The sequence below is a fragment of the Callospermophilus lateralis genome, chromosome 2 (genome assembly GCF_048772815.1).
Source record: "Callospermophilus lateralis isolate mCalLat2 chromosome 2, mCalLat2.hap1, whole genome shotgun sequence".
NCBI lineage: Eukaryota > Metazoa > Chordata > Mammalia > Rodentia > Sciuridae > Callospermophilus > Callospermophilus lateralis.
In genome coordinates, this window is record NC_135306.1 from 179,031,483 (window position 1) to 179,049,933 (window position 18,451).

General features: G+C 32.8%; 1 protein-coding gene across 1 annotated transcript in view; it reads left to right on the forward strand.

The window, feature by feature from the left end:
* Positions 1-18,451, forward strand: part of Elp4 (elongator acetyltransferase complex subunit 4) — a 258,524-nt gene that overhangs the window by 478 nt on the left and 239,595 nt on the right. The window contains exon 2 of the mRNA XM_076844298.2: positions 5,547-5,582. Within this exon, the coding sequence (XP_076700413.2) occupies positions 5,547-5,582 (36 nt within the window). The remainder of the gene's footprint in view (positions 1-5,546; positions 5,583-18,451) is intronic.

The following is an 18,451-nucleotide window of genomic DNA, read 5'->3' on the forward strand; positions in this document are numbered from 1 at the left end:
TGGAAAATGGTTAGGCTTTCAGTTAGGACTCCCTCATGGTGTCTGAGTACACCCCCTCTCTGCCAACCTCAAGTAGCTCACTGCTCGCACTGAAGTGCAAAGTTTTTATCCTTGTGAGAGAAGAGCTTTATTCAAAAATGCTGAAAAATGTATTTCCCACTCATTCACCACCAGGCTGCTTATTTCCTTAAATCTTAAACCAGGTTGGCTTTAAAAAGACTGTATATGAAGGATGTATGTTGACTCAGTAGTTAAAGCCATCTTTTGTAATTTGATGGTTCAATTCCTATTTGCATTAAATATGTGCATTTTGAAAACTTTTTTTCTATATACATTTTGCTTCCCAGAGTTGGTTGCTGCTACATACCAATGGGTAGATTTTAATTTAATGCACATCTTAACGGGAAGAAGTCCAGTTTCCTAGACTTTCCTTTATAATTTATGAAAGTTTTCATGAAAAGCCTACTGAAGAGTATGCTTGTTTAATAAGTGTTATGTTGAAAGTGTTGACCACATTAGCCTGATAGGACGGATATGCTGTGTTAATAAAGTTTATTGATTAATTTCTGTCTGAATGCTGCCTTGTTAAAATTGGTCTGTTTATATTTCATTACTGCTTTCATTGTATGTGTCTGTTGTATCTGGTGCAAGTATTGTAATACATTGCCCCTGCATTTGCTTATCTTGCTACTTGACATTTTCCATAATCCGCCCCTCCCCTACACCCCGCAAGGTAAGCTTTTCAAACATTTAGTGCAAAAATAAGTAACCAGAGAAGCAACTTATGAAAAAGAGTATGGCTTCTCGATTCTGTTATTTTGAGTCCTAACTGGATCCCAAGTATTTCTATATAAATTTAAGTATTTTCACTTAATTGTTTCAAGCCTATTGTCCTCTTGAGTTTCATTGGTACTCAAAAAGAAATAATTCAAAATATATAGTTAGCAACTATTCATTTCACATTGTCTCCCAGTGAGCCTCACTTGGTGGCCTCCTATATTTGAACTTAAAGTTTCAAAGCTATTCCTAGTCATTTTATATGTATATTTTTTAATTTCAATGGAAATTTGCAGTTTCATTCACTTGATGACTATTACTCTCCAAATAAAAAGGCCACAAATGTGGCATCATGCCTTCAATTCCTCATTAAAGTAACAAAATGTACCTAGCAAATTTCCTGGAACTTAGTAGTTTCTTCATAAATTTTTTGTTAAAAGAAAAATAATTTGTCAGGAAAAAACATACAAGAGATTGTGAAATATATAGGATGGAGTTAGGTGTTACTTCTAAAAGCAAATTTAGTTGTAATATAAACAGTCACATAACTTGTAACAATGTGGGCTGATCTATAGGGTTCCAATGTAGTGTTCTGAATTAATAGCTATCTCATATTTTTGAGAACTTGTTTTCAAGGAATTTTGACCATTCATTGAATCTAACAGTGATTTAATTATAGTCTTCAAGCACCCACCAAAAAAGAGAACTCAAAGCACCTTCCACATGTGTTTTTACAAAAATATAAACTTGAACAGTAATTTTAAAAAATTCCAGATTTGTTTGGGGTGTAGAGAACTGTAGGATTCAAGCTTATGCTAAAACACAAGCTTATGCTAAAATTCATATTCATTAGGATGATTGAAACTGTATAAGTTTTTGTATATTTTCAAATATATTTTACATTGATGCAATTCATTCTCAAAATGCACAGAAGTTGAACAGTTGGGATAAAGGAATACTACATTTGTAATAATAATTTCTCTAGAAGTATTTCTGTTGTTGTTTATTAATGATATTTTTGTATTTTGATTTTCTTTTTTGTGTGGTCCTGAGAGCAGACACTTCAGATTTATTTTATATGATTTGGAAAGTGAGATATTTGGCTGCTAATATGTATACGCACAAATATAAGCAATTTAAACTATATTTTTATTCTAGTATAGTATTTTACTCAGATTATGACAAAACTAATTTAGTGGCCATATTGTAATAAAATGTAATGGTAGTAGGATGTTATCAGAAAGATGAGACTGTACTGTGACATTGTGATTGCTGCCTAAATATATTGTGTAGCTACTGTGTAACAAGTAAATACTATCTTAGAATAACCATGTAGTGAAAGGACATTTTACTACAGCCCCTATGACATTATTGTAATTTTAAATATAGATGCATGATAAACTTGAAAGGCATCACACAGGCTAATTGAATGTTTGTTAGTCATCATATTGTTTTTGTTCTGACAACTTTATTGTCAAATTTGGGTTTGTTTCCCAAGTTGGTAACACTTAAAATTTTTACTTAGACTTCTTAATCCAATTTCTCAACCTCTCCCTTTCAGGACATTTATGTTATTATTTAAGCACACTATATAAATAGCACACATATATTTCAGAAAATAAAACGGTCTGGGTTAGATAGAGCTCCATTTCTCTTCTAACGATTTCCAGTGAAAGATTATAGCAAGTAAAGTATGTCTAACCCAGAAGATGCTTGAGGAATGGTGATTGTGAGTTTGGCTAGCTTACCACTCTTTTGTTCAAATTTATTAAATTGACAGTCAAGAAAATGGCAGGTAGGGATTCGAGGTAAATAATAATCCAAGGAGAGTTCTTTGGAAGAAGCCTGTTATGACAGTTTCCATTTTCAGCACCAATTTCGAAAAGTAAATACTGGTGGTCTTTCCTTTACTATATCTTAATCATAGTGTGGAATAATATACCTTGAGTGTAACTATATATTTAGCATAACCCTGGTTGTAATGTTTTAGAAATTGATATAGACAGCTATTCCTTTGTATTACTAGGTAAAACTGTTTCATGTGATTTAATCCACAGAATATTAACACTGTTAATAGCTTTATTTTGATTCCCATATTGCTCAGACAATAACTGTGTCATCACCTGTCATCAGGATGTTTCATAACTCTTAGGAAAGAAAAGGTAGACATGCTAACAAAATAACTTCAACTTAATTTGAGATGTGGCATGGATTTAAGTACCTAAGGATATTACTGTGGACTAAGGAAAATATACGAACTGATTTTTAAATTGCATTTTCCCAAAATCGTCCTTCTATAATTTTAAGCAAAATTATTTCTTTATATGGTGGAAAATACTGGTATAAAGTATTATCACTTTTGACTTTGAAATATCACTCTGGTCCATATTCTAGTGTATTAATTTGACCCCATTTATCCAAATTTATAGCTTAATTACAAATTTGTTTGGGGTGGTATGTGGAATTTAATTTTCTCCCTTAAAATAGTACTGAAATCATTAACTTCTACCCATTAGAGTTAGAACAAAAGCACAAGATCTTCTTTTTCTATTTTAAAAACCATAAGCTTGATTTTCAAAGCTTTAAATTCATTAATAAGTTACAACTTTCCCAATGACCAGCTTTCAAAATGACCTACTCTTACTAGACCCAATCTAAATTTGAATCAAGTGAATGAATATACATAATAGAACTCATTTGGAAAAAAGAAAACTTGCCTTTTTATAGGGGAAGTCCTGATAAGATATTATTTTGGCTAATAAAAAGTCATGCTATAGGTCCCGTTTTTTATGTTATCTTAAGTAATGGACAATTTTTATGACCATGAGATTTTTGAGTGGCGTTTTCCTGAAAAATCAGGAACAGAGGATCATTTGGATTTTTTTAACAGAAAATAATTTTCCTAGTTTAGTCAGGTTTGTATAATGCTGTACTTAACCAGTTCATTATTGAGGCGTATTCTTAGTAATTATTACTATTATAGAGATCACCTTATATCAAATAACAATGAACTTTTAGTGGTATCTTTAATCTGAAATTAATTACCAGAATGGCAAGGATAGCTTGTATTGAATACCTCTCTGGGAGACACACCTGTCCTTTGTGTTACCTCATTTTATTAGGAAACTTATCATCCCACCTTGAATGTTCAAAAGTCCTGTTTCAGTGGAGGTTATATAAAAAAACTAAATAATAATAAGGAAATAGATTAAGAAAGGCAGTGAACTTTTTAAATATTACCTATCCTAGCCTAGATACTGCAATTTCTGTTGTTTATTTCATCTTCTTAAACTTACACAAAATGGCTTTAGGGAAATTAAATGTTTATTTTTCCAAATAAAAGGTAGGAAAGTAAGCAATTGAAAAATAATGTAAAATGTTTAAAATATTAGTAGTGATCTCTATGTGCCACAAACTCTGAAATTAAACATTCAGTCCAATCTTTTGTAAAAGCAAACCCTTTTGCTCTGATACTTTATGAATGCTATCATCACATATTTTCATCTGAACAGTTCCTTAGTCTGGTGTAGCTTTTAAAGGTATAATAAAGAAATGTGCCTAGATGTGAAATTAAAATATATACTCAGTTCTATAATAAATCCACTTAAACCTAAAATATGTAAATGTACTAATTTTTAAATTTTTTTCTTCTCTCACAATGTGAAATGTTCTACATATTGTTTTAAAATTTATTTCAAGTGTAATTCAGTCTGCATAAACCACATTTCATTTTATTTGGGGTATACCTATGTGACCAGATGTCAAGTTAAGTTTTTCTACATGATGTCTTCCACTACAGAATTTTTTTCAGGGAAAGTGTTTTATTGGTGTTCTAAATGTTTCTTTCACAGTTTTGTGCATATACACACAAAACTAATAATATTGTCTTCTCTTGCCCAACAATTTTGAAGAATTTCTTTTTAAATTTTACTTTAAATATATTTCTCTTCTTTCTTTAACATTCATATTTTTAATTTTAAAGTTAATTTGATCACATCTGAGATATTAATCATAAATACTAATTCTTTTACAAATCAAAGAACAAAGTATTGAACTGTCTCAAATTTTTGGTATACTTTTAGTTTTCCAAAACTTAAAATGATTTTAAATGATTCACTATTTGAGTTGTGTATTCTTGATTTGAAATGTAAAAAAATGTTCTGGTAATATTGAAATGTATTTTGCGATTTGTCATTTTCTGTTTGAAATGGTAAAAATACTGTTAATTTTAAATTCTAAATATATTTAAAGCATGTCAAGAGTATGTATATGTTGTTCATATTTTTTAGTAATTAGTTTTAATTATCAATTTTCTTCAAGCCTTACTAAATTTGAGGATAAATATTAAATTCAAATTTTCATTGTAATAGTCTTTCTTTTCTATATTGTACTTCTATAGTAGTTAACGTTACTGTGCACATTTGGCTCTTTGCTATTGAGTTAATTTAATAGCAACTGCTAAATATAATATTTTTGGAGTGCTTAACCAGAGTTATGTCGAAAGCTGCATGGTTCTATCGCAAGAGAAAGGAGGCTAGTACGGTATTTTATGAAAATAATTGTAATGTGTGGTATATAATTACATGTAATATGTAATTATTTCATAATAGTACCTTTAGCAAACTATTGCAAAGGTAATTAAAAATATTGTTCACAAGTGCAGTTTTAAAGTTATTGAAGTACCTCTCCTATATATAAAAGCCTAACTTTTATGCTAAAGATATTGCAAACAGTAGATTAATTTTCTTCGTGGTTTATTTCATTTCCAGGTGGAGGTTTAGCTGTTGGAACAGTTCTTCTGATTGGTTAGTATAAAATACATGCTTTGCTCTACCTCATCAGTTTTCTGTTGTGTGTCATGGTTTTTATGGTTTTTCTCATTCTGAAATTAAATATTTCAGTATTAATTCTATAGAAGTTAAGGTGAATTACAGAGAAAGTGCCTTAAATTCTAATTTAAATTTAGTGTTGATCTGAACTTGAAATGAATTAGGCAAGTATATCTGAAAATGTAGATCTTGTAACTTAAAAATCTTCCCAGTTGCCATGTACGGTAATACACACCTGTAATCCCAGTGACTCAAGAGGTTGAGGCAGGAGAATCATGAGTTCAAAGCCAACCTCAGCAACAGCGAGATGCTAAGCAACTCAGTGAGACCCTGTCCCTAAATACAATACAAAATAGGGCTGGGGATAAAAAAAATGTGGCATATATACACAATGGAATTTTTCTCAGCCTTAAAAAAGAACAAAATTACGGCATTTACAGGTAAATGGATGGCATTGGAGAAGATAATGCTAAGTTAGCCAATTGCAAAAAAAAAAAAAATGCCTTATGTTTTCTCTGATATAAGGAGGTTATAGACCATAGTGGGGTAGGGAAGGAGAGCTTGGGAGGATTAGATAAGATCTAGATAGGGAAGAGGGGTGGGAGGGAAAAGGAGGGGGCAGGGGATTAGCAAGGATGGTGGAATGTGATGGTTATCATTATGCAAAGTACATGTATGAAGACTTGAATTGGGTGTCAAGATACTTTATATACAAACAGAGATATGAAAAATTGTGGTATATATGTGTAATAAGAATTGTAATGCATTCCACTGCTGTCTTGTATTTAAAAAATAATAATAAAATCAATAAAAAATAATAAAATAAAAAATAGATAGGGCTGGGGATGTGGCTCAATAGCCAAGTGTCCTGAAGTTCAATCCCCAGTACCAAAAAAAAAAATCTTTATAGTGTGTTGTATCCCATTTTAGAGTCAATTAATTATTTGAAGAATCTCAGTATTTAGGGTGAGATTATTATAGTTATTAATTTGAAAAATGGAAATGCTAATGAGTCCATTGAATGTATATGTTTATGTATGCACACGTATATGGATATCACAGATATGTTATATATCACAGATTTTATCATCATTAAAAAGGAAGCTAACAAACTAATTGTAATTTTTTATTGAAAGAAAGCTAACTAACTAATTGTAATTTTTTTCATGCTTCAAGTGATGAGAATTCACATTTAAATATATAATCCTGTTTGCCTTACTTTTCAATATTGATCATAGAATCTTGGAAGTGAAATAAACCTTGGTAGTTACATGATCAAAGCACCTTATTGATATTTAATCCATTTACCTGTAACATATTTATTCTTCCTAGTTTCATACTCTGATATAATATAAAATAATCCACACTTAAAATACAATACATACTTAAAATGAAAATAGCTATTTCATCACCTCAGATCTTCTCTAAATAGACACTATTTCTTTCCTTGGATTTTGTGAAATTTTGTTTTCACACTCCTTATTCTCCTCACTGTTCTTTTGATGGGCCTCCAAGACTGACAGTGTCTCTTTAATTGTATCCAGAACTGAATATAGTATTCCAAATTTAATTTGACATGGTGAGACTATAAAATATAATAAATTAACTTTATGAAATCATACTATTTAATAATTTTGTTTCTGTTTTGAGTTAATCATTAACTTTCGTGTGGCTCTTGGAATACCAGATAACTCTCATCTCACACTTCACAACACTGTATATTATCACACATTTTAATATTTAGATTAAATTAGCAGATTAGGAGTCCCATTTGCTAGGCTCTTCACTCTCCTCTGTTCCCAAGTCAATATGACTTATACTATAAATGAATCTGCCTTCAGAAATGGAAAAACAGTTATAAAACACAAGCTAAATATGGGAATTTAAGGTTAGTAGTTAGGATCCTAGGGCACTGCTATGTTTCTCATCACTGAAAGACTATTTTTATCCCAGAAGTAAGAGAAAATTAAAGCATAAAGTTTACCTGTATTAAGTTTTCATTATAATTTTCCAGCTTTTTAACCATTTTCTCATGAAGTAGATTATTCATTTACCAAAGCAGTTATATATGTAAGTATATATACCTCAGTTTATGTGTGACCTTTCAGAATAGTATATTTATAATTTCAGTAGCAATGTACCATGGAAACTAGATCTAGTGAACACTACCAGAAAACCAGAAAAAGTCTACTTTAGACCTTAGAAATATTTCAAAATAAATAAATGTGAATATATGAAAGACCATTCTCTTTAAATTATGGAAAAATAGACATTTCTTAAAACATGTTTAATTCTTTAATAGTGAAATTGACTTTGAGATATTTTATATTGAATTTGCTTTCTGATAGTCTGCTACATAGGTAAATTGGGATTATCTTAAAAGTACCAAAAGTAAAGTGATGGCAAATAAAAGATCTTCATCCATTTGTGGAGATATGGACCATCAAACAGGTTTAATAGAAGTTGTCATTAATTATGCAAGTTATGTGACATTTACGAATATATTGTTTTTATCATATTACTTAATTTTAGTTCTAGAAATAGCAGTAAATGATGTGCTGTTGGAAAATTGGTTACAAATGACTCCTCAACTTGCATCCAATAAATATACCCATCAAGTCAAACCATTATAAGCTGAGGCTGTTCTCTTGATGGGCTTTTTGTATGTTATCTATTCCTAACAATATTTACACACATTTATTAGCTTAAATCAACACAAATTTGTTATCTTATAATTTCTGTGTCAGGAGTCTACACACAACTTAGCTGAGTCCTTCATAAGCCTGGAGTCAAAAGTGTCATCCAGGGCTAGGTTCTCATCTGAAGGCTTGGCAAGGAATGAATCTTGCTTCTGGGCTCACATGGTTGTTAACAACATTCATTTCCTTACTGCCTGTCAACCAGACTGTCCTCCCTTAGGGTAGCTCACATGATGGCCTCTTATTTCATCAAAACCAGCAAGGAAGAGTATCTTTTAGCAAGATATCTTAGTAACAGAAGTGGCATCCCATCACCTTTGCTCTTGGTTAGAAGCAAGTCACAGTTTCTGTTGCACCAGGGGGAAGGAATTACACAAAGACATGAATACTAGGAAGCAGGAATCCTGGGGATCACCTTAGAACATGTCCACCACACTTTTTCATAGCATTATATCTGAAAGCCCTTGAAAAAAGAAGAAAAAAACAACACCAAAAACAGTAGAGGACAGGAGATAATTAAAATCAGAGCTGAAAGCAATGAAATTCAAACAAGAGAAACAATCCAAAAAACCAACAAAACAAAAAGTTGGTTCTTTGAAAAAAAATCAGTAAAATTTATAAACCCTTAGTCAAGCAAAGAGAAAGAGAAAACTCAAATTACTAAAATTCACAATGAAAAAGGAACTATCACAATGGACACTACTGGAATATGACAATAATCATAATTTTAATTATTTTTTTGTATGGTAGTAAACACTTAGCACTTTCAAGTTCTCTCTCATAGGATATGACATTTTCTTATCAATTTGCTTCATCCCTTTTAAAATTGCTGAGCTATATTTTTTTCTACATTATGTAATAAATTTTGAGTATTTTATTATGCTGAAATTGTCAAACTACAGACTGCTGGCTGGCCACTATCTCTATAAATAAAATCAGTTGGAATACAGGCATACTTGTTCATTCAAACGTTCTATGGCTGCTTTAATGCTTTAAGGACAAGGTTAAGCAGTTGCAAAAGAGATTGTATGGTTGTTCCACAAGCCTAACATATTTATTTTCTGATATTTCTTTAAAAAGCTTACCAATCTCTAAACTATATTAATATTTTATATTCTTAATTTATCTTGCAGTAGTACTGTACAACTTTGTTAAAGAACTGAAATAGGATATCCTTCTACCAGAGCAGTTCTTTAGTAAAACCACCTTACCTTTAGTTAAGTTTCTACAATGTGTTGCATACTTTTAGGCAATAAAATCTTAATTGTACCTTTTATGAACTTAAACTGGATGTTGTTTGCACATGGAATAACTGCACACAATACATATATAACATGTAGATGTTTATGCAAATGTAAGAGGTGTGGAATAGGTTTAAATTTAATCAAATTTAGATAGAAATAGTGATAAAGGAAGAATTTACTCTTATAAAAAATAATGCTAACAAATGCATAAGAGAGAGCATCAGCAGACTACGCTTATATAATAATGACCTGACTGGTCCTTCTAAAGTAGAAAATGCCTATTTAGGACTAGTTAGAAAGTTTATCTTCAATCCTGTGGGTATCTTGCTTCACCTACCTATTTGTTGAATTCAGACTATAAAACTTCAGATCTCTCATACCAGCCCCTAAAACTGCAGTGTGTAAAGACCAGGCTCTTTACTTATTATAACCAGGGGACTCCTAAAAGTTTTGTTTGTTGAAACTTTATAGCCTGCTTCACCTAAGGAGGTAAAGACACTATAACTTTAGTCATTGTCTAAGAATTCAGTTGTTCTAGTAATCTTATCTCCATTATACTTTCATCTTCACAATACTGTATTTTTTCTCTCTAGGTTTAATTTTCTACTCTTTAATTCCATTCAGACCTTTCCAATTTGCTCTCCATAACACTAACTTCTTGGGAAACAAACTAATTTCCAAAAATCATTATGTATTTTATTGAAACATTTAATATTTATTGGGGATTGTCTGTTTACCAGGCATCATGCTATGCCATAAACATATCTCTTTTTTGTCATCTGATTTAGCAACATTCAGGTGAGATGTCTACATTTTATAGGTAATAAAATTGAAGATTTGAGAGAAACTCAATAACTTGCCCAAAGTCACACACATAGTGGCTTCCTAGTCAACCTTAACATTGCTGTGACCAAAAGACCTGACAGGAACAACTTAGAGGAGGAAAATTTTGGGGGGCTCATAGTTTCATAGGTTTAGACCACAGTCACATGACTCCATAGCTTTGGGCTTAAGGTGAGGCACCTTGGGAGATGACAGAGTGGGGTAGCTCAGGACGTGGCAACCGGGAGCAGAGAGTGAGTTCTACTCATCAGAAACAAAAATATAAACCTCAAAGGCATGCCCTCAGTGGCCTATCCTCCAACCACATCCTACCTGTCCATAGTTACCTCCCAGTTAATCCATACCAGTGAATTAATGCACTGATTATGTTAAGACTCTCATAACCCAATTATTCACCTCTGAACTCTCTTGTATTGTCTCACACATGAGCTTTTAGGAGACTCTCATATCTATCTAAACTGTATCATAGTGGCTTAGATTCACAGTCAAGTTTCTCTGACATTAAATTATTTAATACCACAACCTGATGGCTTATCTTAAACTGCTCTGACATACAAACCTTTGGCCATTACATCTTCTATATGCTGCCATATACAGACTTCTAAATTATTTTCACCATTTATTAGAGACTAACATGATCTCTAGCCTCAAGTAAAGTTTTCTTTTTTCAAGTAAGCTTTTAACACTGGCCAGAAGACATTACCATAATTCCAGTCACCTTTTTTCATTCTCAGTAGTCTCAATCACCTTTTAAATGTTCATACCCCCAACATCTGCCATAACATCTTTCTTTTTTTATTTTCTGGGATGATTTATAGTATTGCACATGGGGAAAAAGAAAAACATTCTCATCAGATGAGAACTCACTCACCTTTCTACCATAAATACTTAAAACATAAACTCTAATCACAAATGGAATCTATACTCTTCTTTCTATTTTAAAATCATCCTTTCACCAGTATTTTAGGTCTAATCTCTACCTTTCCAAAGATCTGTCAGTATCAATTTTCCTTCTCAATTTTAATCTCTTCCTTTTTATTAGTTCTTATATATGTGTGTTTTACGCATGCTCAAATCTATTTTCAAGCTTTACTTAAAAACAAGGAAAAAAGTTGTATTGACCAGCTTTCTTTTACTATTAAAAAAAAACACCTAATAATTAGCTTATAAAGGATAAAGGTTTATTTTTGGCTTACAGTTTTGGATATTTTGGTTCATGATTGATTTGCCCCATTGTTTTGGGGCCTGGATGAGGAATCACATATGGAGGCTACACCTGACCACATGGTGAACAGTGAGAGACAGGAAGAGGAAGAGCTAAAGTCCCCTTTAAAGACATGTCCCCAATAGTCAAAAGACTTCACCAGAGTTCTTCCCACTTAACCCCACTTTTCCCTTATTTTCTTTTCCTATTCCCTTTCTTAGTCAAGCCTCTTATATAGTGTATACAATATGTTTTCATATTTTAATCATTCTTCAGTTTACTTTAGGTAGCTCCATTTGACTGAAAACATCATAGTCAGATATAAATAACTTTCTCATTGCTAAATTCATCGGATACTTTTCAGCCCATTTCCTTCTTGGTTTGGAGCAAATAATATTTTTAATCACCCCATGAAGCACTCCCTTTCTTTGAATTTTTTTTAACATTTTGTTCTGATATTTCTTCTACTCTACTGCTTATTTTGGCTGTAGGGGAGGGATACTAGGGTTTGAGCCCAGGGCATTTTACCACAAGCTATATCCCCAACCCACCCACCCCTTTTTTAAATTTTGAAACCAGATGCTTAGGGCCTCACCAAGTTGCTGAGGCTGGCCTTGAACTTGCAGTATTCCTGCCTCAACCTCCTGAGTCTCTGGGATTATAGGGAGTACTACCACGCCTGGCTCTGTTTATGTTTTAAAAGACTCCTTGCACTTTACTTAAAATACTGGTATCCTGTTCCTTCTTCTAGTGCTTCATACTCTCCCTGAGTGGTCTCAGTCCCTGTCATAACTAAATGACCAGGTAGTAAAATTTATCACTATCTCTAGATAAGATTCATAGAGAAAGGTAAAGGGCATATGCAACTCCATATTCAGCATTTCCTATTGAATATATTATAGGCATCTCAAAATTAATGCTGAACTCACAACTTTACCCTATCTCCAAATTCTACCCCATTTTTCTAAATCTATTGCTTTTACTGTGATCCCTGGATTTTTGTACCTACCAAGTGATAGTGCCAGAGATAGGAATGGTGTGCTTGTTTTTAACGCTGTAAATATCCAATAATCATTAAATGCTAATGGTTTTTACCTTTCATCATTCAACAATTTACTTTATTGTGTAAATCTCCATTTTCCTCCATACTTATTACTACTACCCTAATTCAGGCCATAATAAACAACTTTCACTGTAATTATTTTTCTCTCTCTTTAGTAAGCATATTGTTATACAGAAGAGCAGGTTTGTGGTATTATAATCATATATGTATGTCTCATTGAAATTATTGTAACATTTTCTTAAGTTTTCCCTGTGTTTAGTATTTCCTTTGCTTCAGCTCCTTATCATACTGTTGCCAGAATGAACTAATATGAAAATCTTATCATGATATATTTGGACTTAAAACCTTTCTGTGCTCTTCACTTATCTTAACATAAGTTCCAATCTCCTTAAATTGGACCAGTCTGACACTGCTGATTCAGTGTCACCATAGCCTTATCTGTTCTCATCCTCTTATGGTCCTTCCTCAAGCTTTGTGTTTATCACTATAAGCTTTTAATTCTATGTAAGTGCTATTCTGTTTCTCTCTCTCCATACCTTTGCATATGTTCTTTCCAGCTACTTCTTATTTTCCTCTTTTCCTAACTCAATTATTTTTTAGATCTCCACTTTCTTTTCCAGAAAGTCTGTTTTTATAACTGCTACTTCTTTCCTCTTCTACTTGCCCACTCTCAGTAATCCTTCTATATAGTTCTATTGTATTTATTTCCTTATCAAGTACTTATTATACTTTATTTAAATTAACTTATTTAGTAAACTGTGAACTCTGATCATGGGACTCATGAAGAGACAGAATGAATAAATGATTTATGTGAAAAGCTTGCTGTTTCAGTCAGCTTTATTTTGCTGCTGTGACCAAAACACCCAACAAGAACAATTTTAGAGGAGGAAAGGGTTATTTGTCACTCACAGTTTCAAAGGTCTCAGTCCTTAGAAAGATTACTGCATTGCTTTGTGCCCAAAGTGAGCACAGCATCGTGGCAGAAGAGCGTGGTGGAGGAAGGTGGCTCAGTTCATGCCCACAGGAAAACAGAGACTTCTCTCACCAAGGATAAAATATATACCCCAAAAGCATGCCTCAGTGACCCACCTACTCCATACATATCCTTCCTACCTATACTTACCATCCACTTAATCCCTCCCGGGATTAATGCACTAATTAAGGCTTTCATAACCCAATCATGTCACCTCTAAACTTTCTTGCACTGTCTCTCATGAACTTCTGAGGGACAACTTATATCTATACCATAACACTTGCTAAAGACAATTAATTTATCATTATAAAACAAGTGATCATGGAATATATTGCACAATTAATTAAGAAAGAATTGTGAAAGACGAATAACAGAAATAAAACTTGAAGTTATGGAAACTACTCACTGCCTTAAACATAAAGTGATGTTTGTTACCATACTTTTAATACTTTAGTCAAAAATTTACTACCATATTTTTGTGGAATAACATATTTTGTGGAATAACAATTTCTGTTTTGCATCTTTTATATATATATTATTTGGGATTTTAACTAATTATGCTTAGATTATTCTGATATGAAACACCATTTCCTTCCATTTTTCTTTTTTTTATACATTCCTCCCAAGAAAGTCGAGTTCTACCTCTGTGCTACATTATACATGTGGGAGATGGAGGAGAGCCACAAGTAGGATGACTCCCAGATTTTTGGCCTGGAAATGTTTGGAATTAATAACACTAGATGAAGTCAGAAAAGGAAAAAATTGAGCAAATATCAAATTCAGCTTAAACATAATGAGTTTTAGGTACCAGTAGAAAACCCAAGTCATTCACCTAAACAGCTGGATATTTGGTATGAAATTTAGGCTAGAGGGACTGGAAATGTGACTCAGTGTTCAGAATACTTCACTAGCGTGTATGGGGCCCTGGGTTTAATTCCTACCACAGTAAAAGGAAGGAAGGAGTCAGAGAGGAAGACAAGGAAGGAAACTTAAGATTGATAAAAAGATTTAGGATTTCTCAACATTAGTTAGCTGTTTTATATGATGAACATTTTAATGATGTCATGGATCTGTATTAAAATACTCAGGTTTATTCTTGAGGATCCCTGGATAGAACTTTAAGGAATGTCTTAATTCTTCGAAATTACATACAAATTTGTATATAACTTTATATTTTTAAAGTATAATTTGCATCTGATTCTGAGCAGTCTAAGACTTTTTATCTTTAAGAAAAAGATGAATAACATTTATCTTTCATGGTTATTATGAGGTTTAAGTAAATCAATGTATGAGAAGTATATTGAAGTTTTTAACATATAGTTAGTGTTCAATAAAGTGAGCTATTTTCCATTTTTAACAGGATATCAAGTACCCCAGAACTGATAACTATAGTCCACAGTGAAGAAAGGAAGATAAAGCTTTAAGGTTCCCCTTTCCCAATATTAGGGTTAGATACTAATTTACAGGCCCAAAGAACTAGCAACCACTTCTGATAACTTCAACATCCTCACTACCAGAACCAGGCAAAATAAGTCACAGACTAGAGACAGCATGAGTACAATGTTCATGACAAAAAGTGAGGCAAGTAAGGGAATGCAATTCCAAGGGCATCAGCCATGATATTGAAGGTGCTTAAAAGCAACAGTAGCTGGCATTCTTGTTTCCTGACTGCTTGTTTGCTAAACTCCAGAACCTGTAAGCCTGTCAAAGTTAATTATGCAGAATAAAAGTTATTGGGGAAGACTGCCCATATCTCCTAGGGTTTGTTGATATTCTGAAACATCAAGACTGTTTCCTCTTTCATTTTTAAAATATTTTTAGTTGTAGATGGACACAGTACCTTTATTTTGTTTATTTAGTACTTTTTTGTGGTGCTGGAGATCAAACACAGTGACTCACATGTGCTAGGCAAGCACTCTCACTGAGCTACAACCCAGCCCCTGTTTCTTCTTTCTAATATTGAAAAAAAGAGGGCTTCCTGCTGGAATAGATTATAATAATGATAGTGTTAGCTAACATTTCCAAAGAAGAGTTTGCGTATAAATTACCAACCAGTCCACCTTCCCCAAATACTAGATTCTATTTCTTTGAGGGGTTCTTCAGTAACAAATGGGGCCAGTATGAAGCAGTACCACTCATGAAAACACTGCTTCACCACCTACATGGAAACTACCATCACTTCTTAGGCTTCAAATAGCCAACATAAATGGACCAAGTCAGAGTGAGGTTAGGGACATTTCCCATCTTTTGCAAGACGAGCAATTATACATAGCTTATTCCTTCTTTTTCTCTAGTTTCTCAATAACAGGAGCTAGGGCTTGGAGAGAGCACTTCGGGAAAGAGCTACTTCAGATCTCCTTCGTTACCCACCTTGCTCTTCCTAAGACTTTCAAGCCAAAAGCCTTGAGTCTACACTGATGGAGGTGGAAAGCTTTGCATTGAATTTTGAAGTTTTTAATTTGGTTTTTCCAACTTTTAGTAACTTACACTGGTAAGAAAATCATGCAAGTGCCAGATTCATTAAGGGGTAAGAAGATTTGGTGTATAGTTTCAAGTAGTGAAGGCAAAAATATACAAATTTTATATATCAAAAATTGAAAGCTCCATATAAACTCTTCTTATATATACGGACTTGCTATAGAAATGGGGAAGCTGGGAACAAGGGTATTATAAAAACTGGGGATTAATGGTAGAAAAGAAGAGGGTTTCAAGAAGAAAATTGTCTGTGGTAATAGCTGCCATGCATAAATAAGATAAGGATTTTTAAATATCCAGAAAATTGACAATTAGAAAGTCATTGGTTCTGGGTTTTGTGATGCATGCCTATAATCCCAGCAACTTGGGAGGCTGAGACAGGAAAATCTCAAGTTCAAGGCCAGCCTTAGCAACTCAGCAGGGCCCTAAGTAACTTAGTGAGACTCTGTCTCAAAATTTAAAAAATTTAAAAAGGGCTGGGAGTATAGGTAGGTATTAATGCACCCCTGGGTTAAACCTCCAGTACCAAAAAGTTAAAAAGTCACTGGTGACTTTGAGTCAGTCTTGAAGTAATAGAGTACTCATTTGGACTTCCGTAGTAAGAAATGATATTCACTGATTTGTAAGAGAAGATTTTCATTTGTTTTTTTTTTCCTTAATTAATTCTACAAATACTAAATACATGTATACTGTGTGCCCAGCACTAGGAATATAATAAGATGCATTCTCTGCCATGTAGATCTTTTATCTTTGTGCAAAAATTTCAATATTGTGTATTAGAAGCTATGTAGAGGTTTTCAAGGTGTTGCAGAGCATTCTAGTTTTCTCATATAGCCTTAAGGAAAGCCTCTCAGAAGACTCTTGTGGAAGAATTTAAACAAATAAGTTACCAAAACAGTTAAGAAATATATGTAAAGATCCTGATGCAAGAAGCAATATGGCCAGTACCAGTAAGTAGTTTGCTGTTCCTGGGGTGTATATCATACAGAAGGGAAGAATTGAGAAAGGAGGCAACACAAGATCTAGAGGGGCTTAACTGCTTTGTTTTAGGAGTTTTATGATATATGCCCTTACCATTACAGATATTTTTGTTTTTCTAATTAGTTTAATTTGTTCTTTACTGAAAAGTTGTTAAATAGCTGTTATGTACATTTAAAAGAGGCAAATGGCAATGTTACTATACCACTCTTAAGACAAATATTTTTATTTATTTACATTGAACTCTACACTTTGGCCACAACCATGCAGATCCTGTAGGCCAAGTTAAAGGATTTAGTTTTTTTCTCCTAAGAGCAGTGAGAAATCACCAAAACGTTTTAAGTAAGGAAATGAAATGATCAGGTTTGTATTTTAGAAAAGTCACTACAGTAATCCACCCGTACCCATTGTTTTACTTTCTGTATGAAAAGCCACAGTTAACAATGGTTGAATATATTAAAGGGAAAATTCCAGAAATAAATAAACATATTTAAAAAAATTTCTTGCATTCTGAGTAGCATCATTGAATCATGTGCTGCACTCACTCCTTACTGCTTGGGACAGGAACCATCAGATATTATCCAATATATCCATATTTTATATACTACCTGCCATCAGGTAGTATATAAATGGTCACTTGGTGGCCATTTAGATTACCAAATTGGCTATTACAGTCTCACAATGATTGTGTTCAGGTAACCTTTATTTTACTTAATTTTAATTAATAATGTTATTCCCAGGTATAACATTATTAATACTGGCAATTTGGATATGCCAACAAGTAGCCATAAAATACTTCCTTTATGTGAGTGTATAGTATATTTTAGGAGAGAGATAGAAAGACACCATGTTTACTTAACTTTTATTACAGTATATTGCTATCATTGTTTGATTTTGCTATTAGTTGTTATTGTTTATCTCTTGCTGCCTAATTTATACATTAAACTTTGTGATAGGTATGTATGTATAGAAAACACATACAGGATTTGGTACTTTCTATGGCATTCACTGGATGTCTTAAAATGCCTACCACAGATAATGGGGAAAACTACTGTACTAAGTTGAAAGAGGATTAGAATGGATGCAAAGAAATAAAAAGCAATTGCAATTATACAGGCAACAGTTGGTAGTTGCACATCTAGGAGAATAACATTGATAAGCAAGAAAGTAATACAAATCCAAAAATACTTTGAAATTAAACTCAATAGAATTTTTAGGATGAGGAAAGACTTGCATTGGTAAAGGCAGGTGGGTATCAAGGATAAATCATGGCTTTCTGAAAACTGAAAGAAGACCACATTTGATGAAATAAAATAATGAGTTACTAAGTTCCAACTTGGACATATCAAGTTTGAGACACCTTTAT